This window comes from Ptiloglossa arizonensis, chromosome 9, assembly GCF_051014685.1.
Source record: "Ptiloglossa arizonensis isolate GNS036 chromosome 9, iyPtiAriz1_principal, whole genome shotgun sequence".
Classification (NCBI taxonomy): Eukaryota; Metazoa; Arthropoda; class Insecta; order Hymenoptera; family Colletidae; genus Ptiloglossa; species Ptiloglossa arizonensis.
Window position 1 is genome coordinate 4,486,742 of NC_135056.1, and position 18,405 is coordinate 4,505,146.

At 34.6% G+C, this 18,405-nt stretch overlaps 1 protein-coding gene across 2 annotated transcripts in view; it reads right to left on the minus strand.

Moving 5' to 3' along the window:
• Positions 1 to 7,406: 7,406 nt before the first annotated feature.
• Positions 7,407 to 18,405, minus strand: part of Nachralpha6 (nicotinic acetylcholine receptor alpha6) — a 587,525-nt gene continuing 576,526 nt past the window's right edge. Inside the window, exons 11-14 of one of the 2 annotated variants that reach the window (XM_076321147.1) lie at positions 16,602 to 16,816; positions 12,608 to 12,808; positions 12,340 to 12,474; positions 7,407 to 8,226 (exon numbers count right to left, since the gene is read on the minus strand). In XM_076321147.1, the coding sequence (XP_076177262.1) occupies positions 12,390 to 12,474; positions 12,608 to 12,808; positions 16,602 to 16,816 (501 nt within the window). In that variant the 3' untranslated portion in view covers positions 7,407 to 8,226; positions 12,340 to 12,389. Of the gene's footprint in view, positions 8,227 to 12,339; positions 12,475 to 12,607; positions 12,812 to 16,601; positions 16,817 to 18,405 lie in introns of both variants that reach the window. The other variant, XM_076321146.1, reaches the window with a different exon arrangement.

An 18,405-nucleotide genomic window follows, 5' to 3' on the forward strand; every position in this document is an offset into this window, starting at 1 on the left:
ATGGTAATAATAATAATAAGAATAATAACGATAATAATAGCCGCGATGATAAAAGGAACGATAATAAAATAATAATAACAATAAGAATAACAATAATAATAGCGTTTTCGTAGCACTAGTAGTAGCAATAGTATCTTAGATAATAGTAATAGTAGTAGTTGTAATGGTAGTAGTATTAACGACGATGTTTCCGACGAAAAAACGATAACATCTTTACACCGAACGAAACGACGATTTCCCACCGTCGATCTCTAAATCTTATACGTTACGTTCAACACGGACACCACGTGGTTTCTAATCGCGTTCGGTCCGTGTTGCCATTCAAGATGATCCTAATAAATTCGATCCCCTTAAATGATGCGAATATCGCGTGAAATTTCCTTAGCCGATACTCGCTATTCTCGTTTAATGAGCATTCGTATTAAAAATGCACTCCTTGTCGTTCGTCACTTCGATATAAAACTTTGTTTCTTTTTTTTTTTCTTCTTTTGTTTTTACACCGTTGTAGAATAGATTATATTCTATTTTTTGTTTCGTTCGTAGCGGTATCGAGCTTCCATACCCGGGCTACCGTTATTTAATATTTATTTGGTCTGTCTTTTCGCGACCGCGTCCCCGATACGTTCCAATATCACCGACGACGCTTCGATCGTGAATCGGTTCTGAAACGAAAAATTCGGAATCCTCGATCGAACATCGATACGGATCTCTGGTCGGCGATCGACCAACAATTTCGAACGGAGAACCATCACGATTTCGCACACCGAGTCTCGTGTATTCACTTCTCGGCAAATCATACCGCGAATTAGAAAATTACTCTAGGTCGTAGGTCAAAAGTTCGGATTAAATTTCATCACCGAATTCGCGTCGATCGAAAATCGTCGATCTCGACCCTATTCGATTCACCTCGTGTATTTTACCTAGTATGGGTTCAATGCGTATTCGTTGTTCTCAAAACTGTCCTCGAGTAATCGCCATACGATACACGAGTGCGAACACACTCTCGAAAGGGAACAGTCGCAATTTCTTTCGCCTCGTCCATGGAATCGCGTGCGTTTCGCATCGCGCGAAATGATTGTCGGCGATTATTATACGGAAACATTTCTGGAGCAAATTTTTGTCAAATCCTTTCGATCGAGTGCCCGTATGGCGATACACATTCCCATCTCTGTTTCATTCGTCTTCTTTTCAACAATCGAACAGGAGTCGACGATTTTGTTTTTCACTCTCTCTCATTTTTTTTTTTTTTTCGTTTTCCTTTAAATTGATTTAATTGTAACTTCAAAGAAGATTGCCAACGATCGTTCTCGTAATTGCCCGCGAGAATGTACCAATACGGACAATTGCGGTTTGAAAATTCTTCGATTAATTTTAACGGAAATTATTATATTCAAAATTGAAATAATTTATGCTCTTACTTACGTTTTACTCTTACGTTTATTTTACCGACACTGTTCGTGATACTTATTACGTCGCTACGATGTATTGAGTCCCACGACATGCAAACAGTTTTTATGTACATATCATTTATTTGAGTATTTAATCGGAACACCTCGAAGTTATTCATTTATTATGTTTTCTGCGTCGTTTGAACAATTATAGTACTCTCTCATTCCGTACAGTTTCACCACTGGGAAAATAGAGTAGGTTCTCTCTCGTAGGAAGTAAAGACTTATCGGTTTTGTGCGATGCGGAGATCAATGACTGTACTGCTGCGACTGCTTTGCTGTATCGCATTTGTCGTTTTTCTTCTCTTCTTCTTCTTTTTTGTATTCTTTTTTTTTTCGGCTTTGCTTATTCCCGAGCGCAATCTTCGTTTATGCGAGCAGTTGTGAACGCGATCGTATACTTTTACGATAACCGTTTCTCGCGCGTGTTGCCTGGGGTATTGTTAATTTTACATTCGTTGTACGATACGAGGAGTGTAACTGTCGTGTGTTCCAAAGTGTTCTTACGTTTATCGCCTATTATATTTATTTAAATCTCATACGCGTAACTCCACTTACGAGGAAACGAACCGCGGATCCTACGTTTCGTCAAGGTCGCCGTAACATTCGAATCTCGTTCCTAAACGGAAGTCACAACTAGCGATGGGACCAATCCAATTACGTACTCGTGAATACACAGATGTCGAAATAAGTTACCATTGGTACTAGTAAGACGTATTTGTTTACATGTATTTTAGTATCGATGAAATTCAAACATCAAGTAGGTGGCCATTGAGACTCGAACAGGACAAAGAAGGTAATCTACTATTAAAATTCTCTGTGCACAATCATTCGAGTGTTTTCCATCGTTTTGGGAAAATAAGTAATTTTGTACGAATTATTTCATACAATGTGTCGTCTTGGCGATGAAATGGAAGAAATGACTTTTTGTGTACAGCTATCGTAAAGTTAAAAATGAAATATATAAATGTATCGGAAGTGTTAATTATCCAAATATTTAATTATTTTTGTTTACGAATCGTTACTTCAATACTGTTATTATCGTTATAGTTGTACTATAATTGGATTATGGGAAATTCATCAGATTCTAACTTTCAACTACGTTTGTTGTTCAGATTGATTGTCGAAGGTCGCCATCGCTCTTCTTATTTCTGATGAGTCGCGAGTGTAATTATTTTCTCGGGAAGAAATTATTTTGTTTAAAATAAACATCGAAATTGATATCGATTCGTGACATTTATCAACAGTGCTGTGTAATTGGGAAACTCGATTTTGAATATTCATTCACAATTATAATCGTTCAACTGAGAATAATTAAACAACTATACAGATTATACAGATATCGAACTTGATGTAATCGATAGGTATCGATACGATAGTCACGTGTCTCAATTAGTCTCAAACCCCAGTCAAACCTAACCTAACCTAATTCTTTGCGTTTCCTTGTACGTTTATTTTATTTCTCATTCTTTCTCTGTTCTTTAGACTGTATTTATTTTTATACCAAAGGTTTCGTTCCGTGTAATAAATCACATTCAAGTTTAAATTGTTTGCAAACATTCCACAGAATGGTTTAATGCAAGAGTAATAATTTCGAATGCAAACGATAAACACATCTCAGTCCCATTTCACTAGTTACAGTGATGTATACTGATAGAATAAAGGAAAAGATCAATAACCAATTCCAACGGTGATACAAAAGCTCATGAGACGTTGATATAGTTGAAATAGTTATCTATAGTCGTTCAGTACGTACGTTGAACGCCTTTGAGCGTTCGATTAGTATGCTGGATGAACGCGAGCACAGGATTTCCGCACACAGCGTTTGTCGAACGTTCGAAAGCTTAGGATCGAAAAATACCTTCGTTTATTAATTCTACCGAAATATTACAAAAGCCTGGAAGCTATTTCCCTGTATTAACCTGTTTTTCGAGTCGAGGCCTCATTAATCAATCGCGAAACGCGCAAAATTCACCGAAACGTTCTGACCCATTAAATGTTTTCCAAGTACTCACGAGAATAAAAATTCTTTGCCACAGGCTCAATCCTTTGTGGACGAGTGTCAGGATATACTGAACAATATATATTTTTATTATTCCCAATTGATTCTCAACCAACTGGTTGCCACAAATCAACAAAAATTGATATCTTTAATATGTACACTGCCGCTGAAAAGTCTTAGAATACTTGTTTATACTGGTCTCTTTTACCAAAATACTAGTATTCAGCGTAGATTATAATATTTTATCCACTTCTGTTACCTAACACAATTATAAATACACGTTTAATGTTAGTTATTTGAGAACGATCGATTTAATAATTTAATTACTTCAATTCACTGCAAACGAGTTTGTTCCAATTATTCGAAATTGTCGTGATGTGTTTTGCAATTATAACTGCGTTCAGTTCTTTTAATTCGTTAAGATTTCTCAAACTCGTAAGAAATAAATATCATTTTCTTTCTACATAAACTTTCCAAATTAGATTTTCTACCTTCGAAAACATCGAACCAGATAATACTGCTCTAATAATTTTTAATAAGTTTTCTCAAGTTCATACACAATGTAAATAGCTGATTTTTAAGCGACAGTGTAAGCAATAGTTCATTGAATTAAAATACAATGTTTGCGTTTGGATTACGAAATGATTAAAGACGCGATAATTTTCTGCCATTTGTTTCGAAATCGTTCAGCGATATCCTGTTGTTTGTGCTCGAAAATGCTTGCCCGAAAAGGTTTAATATGTTTAATACTGTTGGACTCTGATATCCGTGCTCGAAATATACTCGGTGTGCTCGCGCGAGAATTGTCGACTTCGCTCTCATCAGAGTTTACGCTATTCACCGGCAAAGAGACCACGCGAAAACCGTGATGCTGAATTTCATCATTTCGAGCAGCTACCAGTGTGATTACGCACTAGACCGTCGAATGTCTGCACACGGGAGCCATTGTTCCAAGCCGTGGTTGCGAGAGCCGTCTAGCAGCTTCCATTTTGTCACCCGTTTCGCGAACGATCGACAAACTGTTGGTTTCGTGGAATTGTCTTTCCAGGATGTATATAGACACGTCCGCGTTTCATTCGCGCAATTGTAAAGAAGTCAGCAATGTTAATGTTCGCGCTATTGTTTCTGAAAACAAACCTCTTCGGGGATGAATTATCATGTTTCGAGTAAAGAGAAATGAAACTCGAGGTTGACCTATAATATTCATCAATTTTACGACGATTGTGTCTTCACCATTGGGAAATTTAATTAACGAATATTTGTGTATAATTTTCCTGGTTATTTTCATGCTAAAGTGATTGAATCGAACGAAAAGTCGAATGAATTTTTCAAATAATTTTCGAATAGAATAAAAATGATCATTATTCGTACACTTTGAAAGAGTGCATTGAACGCCGACTACTAGATCTGTGAGTATAAAAATGTGATCCTCTTTGATTTTAATTTATTTTTAACACGCGATGTCAAGTATGGTAAATAAGTATCGATGATAAGAGCAAGATAAGCGTAATTTATTCCGTAACGATAATGTTTGTTGAATGTACTGAAAGAAACATTTTATCCGATTCAATAGAAATGAAACATTCACGTCTGTGTCAATATCCCTGGAGAAGTTAATTCAAGTTGCGATTGTGGCTAGTTTCACAAATAATACAATTTTATCCGTGAGATTTTCCTTTAAAGAACTGTTCGAACATTGTTAATCGAGCTCTCTATAAACAACGAATAAACTTTTCTGCAGTTATTTTCCCAATATTTGTTGTCAAAGTTAAGAGAAAAGCTTTCAATTCGTGGAACAATAAATACGCGTGTACAAGACGCATATATTACGACGTGAAAAATTAAAGTGAACTAAGAATGTAGATCGTTATGGGATTATCTAGGCTCGAAACGAAGAATCAACAAAATATTTCAAATTATTGGACCAACAATGTTATCATTGCCTCGTGATTATTCCCATATTCCTCACACGTTGCACTACACAAGGTACGCGCATGAGGAGATTGTGTCTAGAGGTATAGCGAGCGCTATTCGTTCAGGGACAATCTCGTTAAGCAGGTAAAGGGATATACACGTATTCTTTACACGTTTGCAGAAATGGCCCTGGAACGAATATAACTCGTCATAACTACAGATGCAGTTTTTCATGCACGTAGCATACATAGGCCTGAGCAACATGGAAGGGTTATAGATTTTGTTTTCTTATTTGAACTTATTAATGGGCAAATAAATTCTACTAGGTTGCTCAATATGTTTTGTCGTTCGATAAAACTTATTGAACAGTACTACATTGAACAGTACCGTTCAAATAATTTTTATTATTGAACAGTACCATTCAAATAATTTTTATTATTGAACAGTACTACATTGAACATTACTGTTCAATAAGCTTTATTATTGAACAGTGCTACATTGAACAGTACCGTTCAAATAATTTTTATTATTGAACAGTACCGTTCAAATAATATTTATTATTGAACAGTACCGTTCGAATAATTTTTATTATTGAACAGTACTACATTGAACAGTACCATTCAAATAAGTTTTCTTATTGAACAGTACTACATTGAATAGAACCGTTCAAATAATTTTTATTATAGAACAGTACTACATTGAACAGTACCATTCAAATAAGTTTCATTATTGAACAGTACTACATTGAACAGTACTGTTCAATAAGTTTTCTTATTGAACAGTACTACATTGAACAGAACCGTTCAAATAATTTTTATTATTGAACAGTACCATTAAAATAAGTTTTATTATTGAACAGTACTACATAGAACAGTACTGTTCAATAAGTTTTACCAAACGACAAAACTTCTTGAAGAACCAATCTCGTCCTCGCTAAACCTCATTCCACGCATCTGTCGAGCACCTAAATATACGTGAACCTTTTGTAAAACTGAATACGATACCAACGAGTCTGCAACGATGTAAGTTCGACACGAGAACAACACAAATAACAGTATAAACGAGACACCTCGACACGCGAGATGCACAACAGTGAAAATCATAGTTGTCGAGAGGTTAATCGAGAAAAATTGTAACGAGACGTTTCCCGACGAACAAACTTTCGCTCGATCAGAGTACAGTCATTGAGAACTTCCGTCCGGTCGGAAAACGCAACTTTCAAGGAGCATGCTTACAGCACGATCAATTTCGGTGTCGTTCTCTATTTCTTTTTTTCTTTTTTTCTTTCCTTTTTCTTTTGTTGCCACCTCGACGAAACCTATCATCGCGGACTTGGAAGATCTTTCAAAGACCTCGGATTCGTGTCTGTACGGAAAGCAGGGGTCGTCCAACTTGGCAGTTTTGTCTACTATATCGTTCCCTATTCATCCCCCTCCCCCCATCCCTCTCGCCACGCCCCTCTCCCCACCGCCGCCGTGTTATACTTGTTCCGCTAAACCGAGCACGTGACGATTCTCCCGCGGTGAATCGTGCACGAACACCGCGCTTTAAGTTTCTACCTGTAAAAAGGTTGGACACCCCTGACTCGAGTTCTGTATTTGGCAGTTTATTTAATGACCGTATTCGGTTCTAGAGACCCTCAGTGGCGCGATAATATTCACGATACGATCGTAACGCCCGCATACAAAGCGAGTATCAATAATATTATTATTCTTATTTATTATCAACATATGTATGTATATATACATGTAGATGTATATATATATTCACATACATACGTACACATATATATTATACATATATCTTCCGTGTATATATCATATCGTTAACGGTAGGTATTATCGTTAGTGTTTATCGATCGTTAATTATTACTTATTAATATTATTATTATTATTATTATTATTACTTATTAATATTATTATTATTATTATTACTTATTAATATTATTATTATTATTATTATTAATATTATTATTATATTTACTATTAATTATTACGATTATTATCGTTACTATTATTATTATTGTTATTGTTATTATTATTACTATTATTGTTGTTGTCCTTCTTCGTATTCCTGTTCGTGTTGTTACTATTATTATTGAAAGGCCGCGACAACGCTCTCTCGAGGAATTGTACAACGCCGCGTGTCACGAATTCTCCTTAAATATCGAAACACTCGTTTCCATACTATACGCCCGCGGATCACCGGCGCTGATCACCAGCGATTTTTCATCAATCTTTGAAGAGAAAGCGACAGCGGGCGATCGTTCGTTCGAAATAAGATAGATCGATGAGAAGTAAACGCACAACGTGGCCGTGTATTGTCAACGATTGTGCCGGAGCACCGCCTCTGTCCTCTTCTCGCGATCGTGCTCATTTTACATCAATACTTCCACTCTGATCTGTTGTACTACCGCGCGAGGAACGCGAACACGTCGATCTTCACGATCGGTGCACGTGAACGCTCGAACGGTTCGGCGCGTAATTTAATCGCGGCGACGTGACAAAAGGGTCCGATCGTGAAACGGACTACGCCCGGTAAACGCTTCGTAATCCTTTTCCTCGTCTTCCTTGCTCCCGTGGTGTCCCTCGTAGTGTCCTTGGCGCGATCCTCCTCGATCGTTCACCTGGAACCACGGTTCCACGCGCGTGCACCCTCGATTTTCTCCCTCGCGTCCAATTCCACTTCGTTCCGGGCTTCCCGTCCCGTGAAGTAAACGGAAGAACAGAGAGGGCAGACAAAGTGCGGCCCGGAGCGGGAAGAAAGGAAATATAAAGCAACGAATCCGGTTCTCCCTTTCGTGGTTCGTTACTTCGTCGCGCCGTAGCAGCCTCCTCGGGACCCACGTGTCCGTCGTCGTTTCTGCGGAACAGAGAGAAATGAGTGCGATGGTTGCGTCGTCTTGACCCTTGTTAGCCCGTTTTGTGAATTACGACGTACGGAGTGTACGCTAGCCCGTAACGAGCTCAATTCCCCGCTCAGGAACACTTCCGTAGCCGTGAATCGCGACACGGCTCCAGTTTTTTATTTTCATATCGTGACCGTTTCTGGAAATTATGGTTATCGAGGAGCATCGGGACCGATAACGAGCACTTCCGGAGTTACGTTACAGAAGCTTCGAATGCGCGATCGTGGTTTCGATAAATGAAACGAAACATTTTTGTTTCTGGTTTGGAATTTTCACGTGGAAACTGTACGAGAATGAATTGTAAGAAATTTTTTAAACAAACCTGACTCCAAAGAATTCGAGTAGAGAAGTTCAGGTACACAATCAACTCGATATAAAAATTGTACAAAAATAGATTGCCGTTTCGGTTAGATTTTGTTGGTGGACTCGTCGGGTCAGACTCTGCAAACCTTGCCCCGGGCTATTCGCTCGACTCGATAGAAATGTCAATTTATTTTTTTAAATTCTTTTATATCGAAGTTCCAAACACGGAACGAATATTATGCTCACGATAAATAGAGTAATACTCGCGAATATTTTGTTAACAATAATGCTTCCGATATGTTGAACGATTGTATTTATAGAGTTCTGTAATTGAAATTTGGAGACGTAGTCGTCTAGCTGGTAACGATGCTCCTTTATAATTATTGTTTTTAATTTTGAATTTATTCTTTGTTCGAAAAACGGAGAGTGTGTACGATATGTGCGAGATTGAATTGTTGGACAAATGTTACAATTGGGGCAACTCCATGACCATAAGTAATCGATCGAATTTGATCTGATTATAGATTTAATGTCGGTTCATGTTTTGAATTAGCAATTGTTGAATAGATACGATTAGAGAAATTTGTGTCAAGTTGAGAAGATATGGTACGAATGTTTGTAACAATCTGTATACGAATCTATACTAAATAAATAGTTAGAACAGAGTTAATAGGAAAGAACAATTTGATTGCTGGAAGTTTTAGAAACTATAGTCTTCACTCTTGACTTCAATCCTACCATCTTGGATGATTATGGCAAAGTATTCGAAGTATATCGAACACTATTGTTATACAATACTTCGTTGTTACTATTAGTATTATTATTACTACCACATATGAATTTTATAACTAAAGTTAATCTCGTTAAAATAGTCGTGTAGGATTTCGAAATTTTCAAATATACCGAGATCTTCAACCAACACTGATTAGTTTAGACAATAATAGGAGAAGCAGTTATTTTTTCAAGACAATTTTTTCGTTAACTCCGCCATACTGATATTTTCAGAATCGTAATATTATTTCTGTTGTGAATATTTTCTGTTTGAAATGTTTGAACGAGAGAGCAGGGAATATGCACCGAATGTTATCATTTTCACTGTCTTTATTTTAATGTCTCATTTGGGAGTAATTTTTTCGCGGTAGGTGGTACAATTTTGAACAGCTCACACGCAGTTGTCGACCTTTTGTTTTCTCTTTGGTACAGATACCAAGGTAACGATCCTTTTGTTTCATTCATGGTATCTGTTCTATTTTGTTAAAAAGTAGAAAGCTACTGAAACAAAATAAATCCTTAAATCGACAGCTCACGTTATCGTTAACTATAATTATTCATTCGAGGTTACATTTATAAACAACAGGTTACCTTGCATCAAGAAATATAAACTCAAATGGACGTTTCACGAATATTAAGAATTACAAAATTTCAACAAATTCCGGTAATTTTTTCGAAAACTGGTAGCCTGAAGCGTTTAATTGAACTTAAAAGGAACAGTATTTCTCAAACAATTAAAACTAGTAATTTGAGATATAAATTAAAAAAAAACACACACACATTTTTATTTCTGATCTTTATTTGTCAAGAAGAAAAATTCCGTCCCTGGCTTGGATATCTCAATTAGTTAGAGCAGTCGTGCGGCAAACGGAAGATCCGGATTCTACTTCCGGACCAGTAATTCGATCAATCGATTCCTTTTCTTTTGAGACAACAGAGGCGTTAGATAGAAAATTGGTCGATCGCTGTATTGGTTAAGATAGATCAGTTAGTTGGCCATCTTGTTCCCCAGATGTTACGTTTTATGGTTATTTTGTACTTTGATTTATCGTAGAATACGTTGTGTAATAAAATGTCTCCATTTGTATAGACCAATTAACAACGACTGATAATATGCAAGATTGTATTGTAGAGAGAAAGAAAGATCAGTCTTGGAGTGGTGCCACGAATGAGAAGAATGTCAATAGCGTCGAGTAATTGTTGTGTACTTTTGCTAGTCAAAGGCAGAATAAACACGTTTGACCCAATACGGCTCGCAATTTCTTCCAGAGCTGATCTTTCTATCTCCCATGAATACAAAATACAACATCAGAAACATGTACCGCGTATCAACTCCTTCTGCTGCATTCTCAAAAATTAGAATTCAAGTAGTAGGGATTCTGTGTATAGAGCGTGTTATAAATAAACTCAGTTTGAAGTGTCGTTTGAATTTGTATAAAAAGGGAATCACAATATCAATCTAGAAAGAGAAACACAAGAAAAGGTCATCCACTGTGTGGAAAGTCAACACGTTATAAATAAATTCAGTTTGAAATGTGTTTTCAATTTGTGTAGAAAGAGAATCATGATATGTATTTAGAAAGAGAAGCATAAGAAAAAATCATCGACTGTCGTGTGAGCTTGATTCAAAAATCGTACAAACATTAATTTACGAAGCAAGGGAACCCTAATTTTGGTGTAATAGCTGTGCTGGATGTTTGTTGCGAACGCTGAGAAAATACTTAAAGAATATTGCATCTCATATCTCGTGAATATTCGAAAATTAAATTTCGCCTGTCGATAATTTCCAGTGGTATTGTCCATTATTCATGGAAAATTGTATACCACTCCGAAGAAATTATTGACGTGGCAACGAACGGACTAACTTCGTTATGTAAAACAAATTAACGTTCCCATACTGTATTAATTTTGCTTTCTGCGTGTCTCTCGTGTCGTGTAAAGTGTGATGTTACACGATACTCGAATGGAACAACACGTACACGCAGGCTGACACCATTATTAGGAATTTACACGTCAATTTACGCGTAAAAGCGATGGACAGTGGTGTCTCATTCATATGTATGTCATCAATATTTCTGCTGGTTAAAAATTACAACCCATCGTTTATCGAGATAAAGAATAACCAGTTTCGAATTGATTGGTGAAACTTACACGTCCGTTGATTGAATTTTAGTTAACAGATCGATGCATTTATCCTCAAAACTTAGAAATATATGAAAAAGAAGTCATTTTAATATTCGGTCGTTTTATTTCTTATAATTTCTTATAATTTTTAAATATTCTTTTTCTACAACGTTTATACTTCGAGTTACGTTACTTTAATCGCAAATCACTAATGCGAAGAAAACCGTTCAGATGAAGGATTTAAGATCTTAAAATCAACTTTATTCTTTCATCGAATATTATCTTTTTTACGTTCTGGTTTGAATTAAAATCTAACAATCCAATGAAGGTTATTCAATGTCAGAAATATATAATACAGTGATCCTGAGTTGTAAACTTGTGAACAAGTTAAGGGAAACAAATTTGAGCATTTATTATAGCGACAAAAGGCATAAGATCACTTCGTTACACGTTTGAGATCACAAAAGGCTTTATAGGTCTTTTAGGTAGAATTGATTTTAAAAGTAATTTATAAGAAATAAAATGACTAAGAATATTAAAATGACCTTTTTTTCATATATTTTTAAGTTTTGAAGATAAATGCATCGATCTTCCTATAAATACAATGCTATATATATTAAAAAATGTAGACGAAACAGAATGTAATTTTAATAGACGAATGTGTTTAAAATATGACGAGTAACAAACCACAGACTCGAGTTGCGATCAAAATGTTTAATTTTATGATTATTTCACTCGACTTGTGATCAAAATGTTTAATTTCATGATTATTTGACTCGAGGTGTGATCAAAATGTTTAATTTTATGATTATTTGACTCGAGTTGTGATAAAAAATGTTTAATTTTATGATTATTTAAAGAGACGTTACCTTTGGCATTTTTTGTGCATTGTTTCGGTGACTTGACCGGGGCAGTCTATTTAATGGACGATTATGTGTGGCGCACGATATAAAATGACTATCGTAGCCAAAACCGTGAACAATGAGAAGATGTACAAGCAAAGCCTGCAATTAAAAGGAAAAGAAGGGTATTCGATTAAAATAGTAATTGCGTTTTAGAAAATTTTCAAATTTCGAAATATTTTCAAAAAAAATAAGAATAAACATTGATATTCAATGAATTGGGAATATATCCGACCTGTCCACTACCATGGCGGCGAATTTCCAATCGCTAATGACATCGTCACTTTCGTCCGCTTTTTTCATACGATCCGTAATGAATCGCAATTCCTTAAGAATCATGTGCAGTTCCTCTTGCATTCCGCTGAGGGGTAACGACGCTGTCGTATCTTCGACCGTCGCTGGTCTTCCAGTGGATATCGGTGTGCTAAACGTCGATCTACTGTTAAACAATTAAACGAAAACGTATTATTATTTACACTTAAACTCAACGCGATGGTACAAAATGCAACGAAATCGAGTAGCTCTTGTTTGAGTAATTCAATCTAAAGTCGAGTCCTAAACGAAACATAACGTCTGATACACTTTTCAAAAGTAAGAAGTATCGAACACATCTTCACGATTATATTTTACTTTGATAACGATTAAATGTTGCTATAAATATTCGTTTGAGGTACGTTCTCCTGTCCACCTTCTGTTGAAAATTTGTACAGAATAAACAAATTTTTAAATGTAATTTTCAATTACTTTTCTTGCGCGTATTTTTGCTGTAAGTATACAGTGATAGGATATCATAGTTTAAGATTGGAGCAAGATGCAACTTATCCTCTTGGCTAGAACTTTGCGATTTTATGTATAGATTAGATTCAAAATGGTGATACTCTATAGGTGCATTCTAAGTTTCATCGTAATTATTCCAACTGTTTTTCCGTATGGAGAATATACGTGTGCACTTAAACAAAATGAAACATTAATATTATTTTATTCATTTGTGGAATGTATTCTGCATGTGTTTTGCGTATATGCATATGCTCTCTACATTAGCAAACGTCATAAATGCATGAAGTCCGCAGTCTACTCACAACGTTTGGTTATTATAAAATTAAAATATAATCGTGAACACGGGCCAATGATGTTTGTCTCTCAGAAATTTATGGATATGAACAACAATATTATAATTTTACTTAAATAACATAAAATTGTTAGAGTGTAGTTTCGAACGTGTTAAAACGATTAGGATCTGTTCTGAAGCTAAACAATATCGGATGTTTAATTTATAGTGTCTAAGGTAAACCAACTAGATTCTTACGAACTAATTATGGCACGGAGTCGTCATCGGGTGCGTTAATGATTGATCCTAGAATGCAACGTTACCCTTATAGCAAATCAATATCGTTGGAGCTTTGACTTTGAAGTTATGAATATTGCATCTCACAATTAGTGAGATTGAGATGCGATGTTACACCCGAAGTCGGTATAGTAGCTTCATTACAATTTCAGGGATTGATACTAACAATAAGAGTTTAAAATCCTTTTGCAAACTATCTTGGATGTGTACGTTATTGATGGTACATTCATCAATATTTAAAATGTCATCCTGTCTACATTTATCGGCAACGAAGAGTGTTTAAATTTGGATACATTTGATAAAATGTGAAAATTTATCTTTAAGATTCAGGAGTCAGGTCATTATAAATTTGTTCTAGGCTAAAAATTGTACAAGTTCTACCGCGTTTAGAGAAATAAGTCAGAAGAAAACAACCTCAATTTTTCTGAAGTGCAATGTTGACATTTTTGAATAGACGACTTCTATTCAAAATATAGATACACGAGATTTGTTCAGGAATCCCACATTATGAAGTCTTGTAGATAATTCATCTGGACTTTGAGGTGTACGATTATTAGACACTTGCCATATAAATCTATACTGTTATTAAATGTAAGAAACACAGGAACGATACCTGACCACGTACTCTTGATATTAATCGCCTTGGAAAAAAGCTCACCAACTTGGTGATCTATTTTCTCGTCAAATAATATTACAGAACATGAAAGACAAAATGTATGTATATAAATCATCTTTTAGAATGTCCATAAGTTGACTTAAAGAAAAATCAAACTCTTATTTGAAGCACTTCATTCGATTTGTTTTGACATATTATTGACATTTATTCAAACTGTTCAGACAATTTAAAAAACTTAGATGATATTTTTGAATGTTTCCAGAAAAGAGCTTGCGTTTTGTTACGCAGTCTTGGTACCTATATTGCCTTTCTTAGCATTAAATTTCTACTGATTCGGGTTTCTGGTAATTAAGTACGAAATAACAAAATGAGGATGCGCAAATTTTCCATTTGACGGATTATAATATCAATCGTTAAGTCGTTTTGTTCAATGACTAGAAAGGTTGGGTTAGGTAAGCAACACACATTCTAATGTTTCTAAGAGTTTGTCGAGTACTTCATACAGAAGTGTTTCACAAATAAATTATCTGGCATCATTCTGTCTACTGATATCGAGCACACAGAATTATTTCATCAGAAATTTCTCAGCTGGCATTGATATCGGCAAGATATCACAGACAGGCACCAAAGGGAAAGAGAAAATAGATATTCTCACAGGAGGTCAATAGACTGAAAAATTAAACGAACCGGTATTTTATCCGGAGAAATCTATATTCGAACATTCAGATATTATATTGGAAAGCATCGAAATGAAAAATAAAACTTGAAACCTAACAGACGAGCTGAGTTTATGGCCAATGACTGTTGGAGGTCTTCCTGATTCATACAGTGACCTGATTAGCCTAATTATTGAGTTCAACTGTAAATATTATATTCAACTGTTAATATTTCATTCAATTGCTCCGTTAGTATTTCAGAAAGCACCTCGTGACAAATAATAATTTAAATCCAACAAACGAATTCAATTTAAAATTAATCTCTATTGCAGGTCTTCTTGTTTTGTACAATATAATTATTACGATTAAATTACATTATTTTGATAATATTTGGTAAAGTAACTCATACAAAGGATAACACAATTTAAATCTAACAAATGATTCGAATTTAAAATCGAAATTTAAGAATCTATTTCAGATGATAACGTAATTATCATCCTAGCTAAAGAAGTACGATTATCAATATTAAATTCAACTGCCCGATTAATAAACTATCGCATTAGGAAAAACAATGTAAATTTAATAAACGAGTTAAGTTTAGAGTCAACGTCTGTTGTAGGTCTTTGTATTTCGTGCCATAACGTGATTATTCGAGCTATTAAATTCGATCGTTCCGCTGGTATTTAATAACAATGCTTCGCAATATTTTCCAGTCTTATCACATTAAATTTTCAGACACGGTTCAATGTCGAATGCCCTCTATGGAACGAGGATTATGTGTGTTGAATTACATTGTCATTCTAGCTATATCGGTTTGAAATTACGCGTGAATAGACATCTGTTTATTTTCAACGCATTTACATATTCACGATGTGACGGAAAAGCTTATTATTATGCAAGTCACGATCATTGAAATGGGTAACTGAATTGCAATTTTTTCGTCCGGAGTAGTAGTTGCACAGTTGAACCAAAAAATTGCAATAGGATATTAATTCCAATCGTTGTATGCGTATTTTTTGATGATAAAATAGGATGCTTTTTCTCGTATAATAAATAATTTTTAAAACTTCTTAATAATTAATACTTTAACCAGTCTAATGGCAACTAATACGTAAAATTGCCTCTTATTAAATTTTATACTCTTTGAATTACTCTTATAGATTCTTGATTATATTTTATACTCTTTGAATTACTCTTATAGATTCTTGATTAAATTTTATACTCTTTGAATTACTCTTATAGATTCTTGATTATATTTTATACTCTTTGAATTACTCTTATAGATTCTTGATTAAATTTTATACTCTTTGAATTACTCTTATAGATTCTTGATTAAATTTTATACTCGTTGAATCACTCTTATAGATTCTTGATTAATCTATCAATAACTGATCAATCAGTTATTTCATTTTTAGAAAATTTTTCTGTCTGCTATATAATCTTAGGAAAGATGCAACCAATTATCGAGTTCAATAATTAGTAAAACAGATGAGGAATAACTGCACAGAAATATGGTAGTTTTTTTCTAGAGATCTCTATTACCACGCGTGTTTCATAATTGGAGTAGAATTGGCAATTTTCAAACGAACTGTTTAAAAATATATTATATTACCTGATGTATGCGGAAGGAGGATTCGCTCCGCTATTCCTGTGACGAAAGTCATCGTCGATGTCTAAAACGTTTGCCAGCAAACTCTTGCTACTTCTCTCTTGTAACTCCATGTCCTTCATCCGATTGCTTATAAGTATATTTTTCTTCGTGCTCTTCTTCCCCGGACGACTCATGCGCAGGCAATACGGCAGCCATTGCAGAAATATTGTTTTTATCTACGTGAAACGCAAAACTTCAAATTAAACACATTTCTCGGTATCATTTGTGTCTTTCTACAGTTCTATCTTACATTTTGCTGAATTTAATCTAGCAAACGACTTTCTACATTTACTGTTAAATTACGAACATTTACCGTGTTCGTATTTGCAGATTTGATCGTTCAAACTTGAAATTATTATCAATATCGTACATGGAATGTTTCTTTCAAGAGTTTTTCCATGATCCGGACGCAATTACACGGAACTTAAATAGAAAACAATTTCAACCAATTCATTAGTGTTTGTTGGCAAACCTAATAGTTAACGAATAATTTCGTTTCATTTATTGAAAATTTACTACGCGTAATATTCAGTTGGAGATTCAATGTCATCACAGATTTCCGTAGAGTCGCGATTTTACGACAATATTTATTAACCGGATAATATTGCAATCGTCAATTACGTTCGTGATTTAATATTGAAATTATCATCGGTGGTTGTACGTAATTATCGTAAGATGAAAGCAAAGATTAAATTCATTAATAATATAAAAATGGATATGCTTTTAGTATATAGTGAGTGAGGTAAAAATGTAACAAAATTAATGTTATACATGTCGAAGAGTATTCTGAACGATTATGTGACTCACTTCGACAAACCAGAGTTTTAATGTTATCAAACGTAATCAAAACTGTTACTTCTGATGAAAATACTATTACAATCCTAGCAATTATAAGAGAAGATAGATTTTGCGAAGTTCTAATGAAAAATATGATCTTATATATCACCTAATACTTCATCAAAAGCTGCAGGAAATAAATCATGAAAACTGCGTTCACTTTTGCTATTTTGTTCTTGAATTAAATGTACAATGATGATTTTTTTTTCAAAATGTGTTATTTCCGATGTAGTAACGTTTACTAATCGCTGGTAGATTAATTTAAGAGACAAGAATGTCGATCATCAGAAAATTTTCACTGGATGAGAGTCAATCAATTAAATAAAAATTATTTGGTTAACGCTAATGTGAATGGGGTGTTAACGTGTGTTGTGGCATACATGGTAATCAATTAATTGGATCCTACTTTATTAATGAACGACTAACGGATAATTGAATATTTGAAGTGATATTTTATCAACGTTATTAGAAAATGTACCATGAAACGTCCATGAAATATCCAACAATTGTTTTCCATATTATGTATACGTGGCAAGACAAATACTTTAGTTAATGAAGATAGACGATCGTGACAAGGTAAAATCACTCACGTTGAACATTCGTGTCATTGATGACATTGAAACTCCAGTATATTATTACTCGAAGTAAATTTTCAAGAAACAAAAGGAAATGATTCGTTAATTATTAGGTTTGAAACTAACAAACGTCAATACCTTTTTTCCTCAAAATTTAACATTCTTCGATATTACGACAGAAAGAACGTATAATTTCGTGCAAAGTAACGTAATTGATCTTGAAATCTCCGAAACGCTTCCACTTATAAAAAAAAGTAACATACATTATATAATGTGTCTCTTCAGACTGTGCAATTTTTATATGAAGAATTATTTCACACGTGTAATTTGGAAGCAACTCAAAGCGCGCGAGA